The sequence below is a fragment of the Procambarus clarkii genome, chromosome 8 (assembly GCF_040958095.1).
Source record: "Procambarus clarkii isolate CNS0578487 chromosome 8, FALCON_Pclarkii_2.0, whole genome shotgun sequence".
NCBI classification, from domain to species: domain Eukaryota; kingdom Metazoa; phylum Arthropoda; class Malacostraca; order Decapoda; family Cambaridae; genus Procambarus; species Procambarus clarkii.
The window spans coordinates 48,173,382-48,176,861 of record NC_091157.1 but is presented as its reverse complement, the minus strand read 5'-3'; the positions used below and the strand labels follow the sequence as shown (position 1 = coordinate 48,176,861).

Sequence of the window (3,480 nt, the reverse complement as noted above, 5' to 3'; positions counted from 1 at the left end):
TTATACCCCTCCCCCCCAAAAAAAAAAACAGAACAAACAAAAAAATAAAAACACATTGGGCAGCCTGGTGGCAATTCATGGGGAATAAACACTCAACTTACTGACGATTGGAACTTATTTATGATAATAGCTAAAGTTAGAGTGGACTAATGGAAACCGTTGTAGAGTTGGTAGCGAGAATAGCAGTTACTGGATTAAAGGTCTGGTGATTACCCTGAGATTGGTAATGAAAGTGGAAAGATCAGCAGTGGCAGCAGGAGTTGAAGCAGTAGCAGCAGTGAAAGCAGAAGTTGGAGCAGTAGCAACAGTGAAAGCAGGAGTTGGAGCAGTAGCAGCAGTGAAAGCAGTAATTGGAGCAGTAGCAACAGTGAAAGCAGGAGTTGGAGCAGTAGCAGCAGTGAAAGCAGGAATTGGAGCAGTAGCAACAGTGAAAGCAGGAGTTGGAGCAGTAGCAGCAGTGAAAGCAGGAGTTGGAGCAGTAGCAGCAGTGAAAGCAGGAGTAGCAGCAGTAGCAGCAGAACTATTTTCAGCAGTGATAATAGGTCCAAGTGTCAGCAGTAACGGAAGGACCATATCCAAGAGGAACAAAAACAGCAGAGTCCCAAGTAACAGTAGCAACAGTAGCTGATCTTGAGAGTGGATTGTGAAGTACAGTGAGGATCATTGCTCCTGGAAAGATCCTCATCTTCAGAATCATCACAATCACTGTCATTGTCACTTGAGCTAAGCTGGAACATCACCATCACCATCCCCCCCCCCCTCTCACTTGCACCTGTTCCCTGTTACCACCTGTTAACACCTGCTAACATCTGTTCTATTACTACCTTGAACACCTGTGAACTTAAAATATTACCACCTGACTCACATGTAAACAATAAACTTTACACCACTATTGATGCTATTACCACTACTTGCCCTGAAACTACCACTACCACCACTATTCTCACACCTACCACCACTATTCTTACACCTACCACCACTATTCTTACACCTACCACCACTATTCTTACACCTACCACCACTATTCTTACACCTACCACCACTATTCTTACACCTACCACCACTATTCTTACACCTACCACCACTATTCTTACACCAACCACCACCATTCTTACAGCTCATAGAAAAGTATTCTTAAGACCACACAAATTCTCTCTCTTCCCTTGCCTTTTCAACTTTCATTTTTCCATCGAGTGTTCTAATTTTTTCCCCCGGAAATTTCTTTCTTTCCCTTCAGCTTTCTCCTCTTCGTTAGGCTTTCTACTTTCTTTTACCTCACTTTCTCTCCCCCCCCCCCGAGTTTTCTCTCCTTCTTAGAGGAGAACGATCTCCTGATCGTTCTTCTCTTCCACGTCTCTATCTCTGCTACCTTCCAAGTTTACTCTTACCAAACTTTCTCCTCTTTTTATAACTTTCTCTTACCTCGAGATTTCTCTTCTTACCCAGAAGGAAGGAAGGAACTATCAGGTGAAAGCGCCGAGCCATTACGACTATATAGCCCTTGAAAGGGATGAGGATAAGGATTTGGGATGGGACGGGGGAAGGAAGGAATGGTGCCCAACCACTTGTGGACGGTCGGGGGATTGAACGTTGACCTGCATGAAGCGAGACCGTCGTTCTACCGTACAGCCCAAGTGGTTGAGTTTCCTACTCTTCATTCAGATTTAGAGGACCTCACCCGAGCTCTAGGTTCTGGCCAGCTCTGTGACTTGGCCAGCTCTTTGACCTGGCTAGCTCTATGCCCAGTCACGCTTAATCGTGGTCTGGTCCAGTACACGCTCTGGGCTCGGTTGGCCTTCTCAGCGTGCACATATGTTGCTAATTTCATCGCTAATGCTCAACAAATTGAAAAATCAGAAGACTATTATTCTCCTGCGTAATTTACACAGATCCAAGTCTCCAGTTATAGGTCAAACGGGTTCATGTTCATTCCGCAAGCTACTTGCTGCCACATTATATGAATGTGAGACTGAATGAACACCACAACAGGTCTTTTGATCCGTACTTGGTGGGTGCTGTCAATACCCCACCCCCCTCTCACCCATGTATCCCAGCCTATCCTGCAATAATCCTACACTTCTTGAGGTTATCTTGAGATGATTTCGGGGCTTTTGAGTGTCCCCGCGGCCCGGTCCTCGACCAGGCCTCCAACCCCAGGAAGCAGCCCGTGACAGCTGACTAACACCCAGGTACCTATTTTACTGCAAGGTAACAGGGGCATAGGGTGAAAGAAACTCTGCCCATTGTTTCTCGCCGGCGCCCGGGATCGAACCCGGGACCACAGGATCATAAGTCTAGCGTGCTGTCCGCTCGGCCGACCGGCTCCCATTGACTGTTGGACTCAAAAAGCGTTCACTATTTTTGCATTAATGAATAAGCCCAAAATGGAAAAGTTGTTAAATAACCTAACTTAACCTCGAGGTGAGGGGCCTCGTAGCCTGGTGGATAGCGCGCAGGACTCGTAATTCTGTGGCGCGGGTTCGATTCCCGCACGAGGCAGAAACAAATGGGCAAAGTTTCTTTCACCCTGAATGCCCCCTGTTACCTAGCAGTAAATAGGTACCTGGGAGTTAGTCAGCTGTCACGGACTGCTTCCTGGGGGTGGAGGCCTGGTCGAGGACCGGGCCGCGGGGACACTAAAGCCCCGAAATCATCTCAAGATAACTCAAGATAACCTTTCCAAAGTGTAAATAAAGCCAATCATTGGCTTAATATACGTTATCTATGACCTGATATAGTACATATATCTGCTATACTAGACCTAAGAACTTTTTAGTTTGAGTTTTTCGTGTCTAATTGAATATTAACAATAAAAAAGTCCCTTTTTTTGGACACGACAAAAATAGCTGCTTCAAGTACTACCATTTTTGGAGGAGTTAGTTCCAATGTATTCTTGAAACCTATTATCTTGAGGTTATCTTGAGATGATTTCGGGGCTTTAGTGTCCCCGCGGCCCGGTCCTCGACCAGGCCTCCACCCCCAGGAAGCAGCCCGGGACAGCTGACTAACACCCAGGTACCTATTTTACTGCTAGGGAACAGGGGCATTCAGGGTGAAAGAAACTTTGCCCATTTGTTTCTGCCTCGTGCGGGAATCGAACCCGCGCCACAGAATTACGAGTCCTGCGCGCTATCCACCAGGCTACGAGGCCCCTACCGCTATCCACCAGGCTACGAGGCCCCCTATTAATCTGTTAGTTTCAGTAATACTAGCTGGCAGCCCATTACACTCATCCAGGACCCTATTTCCAATCCAATTTTTACCTACATCCTCCAAAATTTATTTTCTTTAGTTTGTACTTTTTTTCTGTTTGGTTTTAAACAGACAGAAAATCACAGGATCCTGTTTATGTTCCTCTTCTTTATGCTTGAAATCCTCGATCACATCCCGTCCTAGTATCATGTGTCACCCTAGTGGCTTGTGTCACCCTAGTGTCCTGTGTCACCCTAGTGTCCTGTGTCACTCTAGTGTCCTGTGTCA

The 3,480-nt window shown here is 46.4% G+C and overlaps 1 protein-coding gene across 1 annotated transcript; it reads left to right on the top strand.

Annotated features, from left to right (window-relative positions):
• Window positions 1–226: 226 nt before the first annotated feature.
• On the top strand, window positions 227–628 carry LOC138361167 (fibroin heavy chain-like). Its single transcript, XM_069320602.1, has one exon. It carries the CDS (start codon window positions 227–229, stop codon window positions 626–628), a length of 402 nt encoding a protein of 133 aa, XP_069176703.1.
• Window positions 629–3,480: the final 2,852 nt, after the last annotated feature.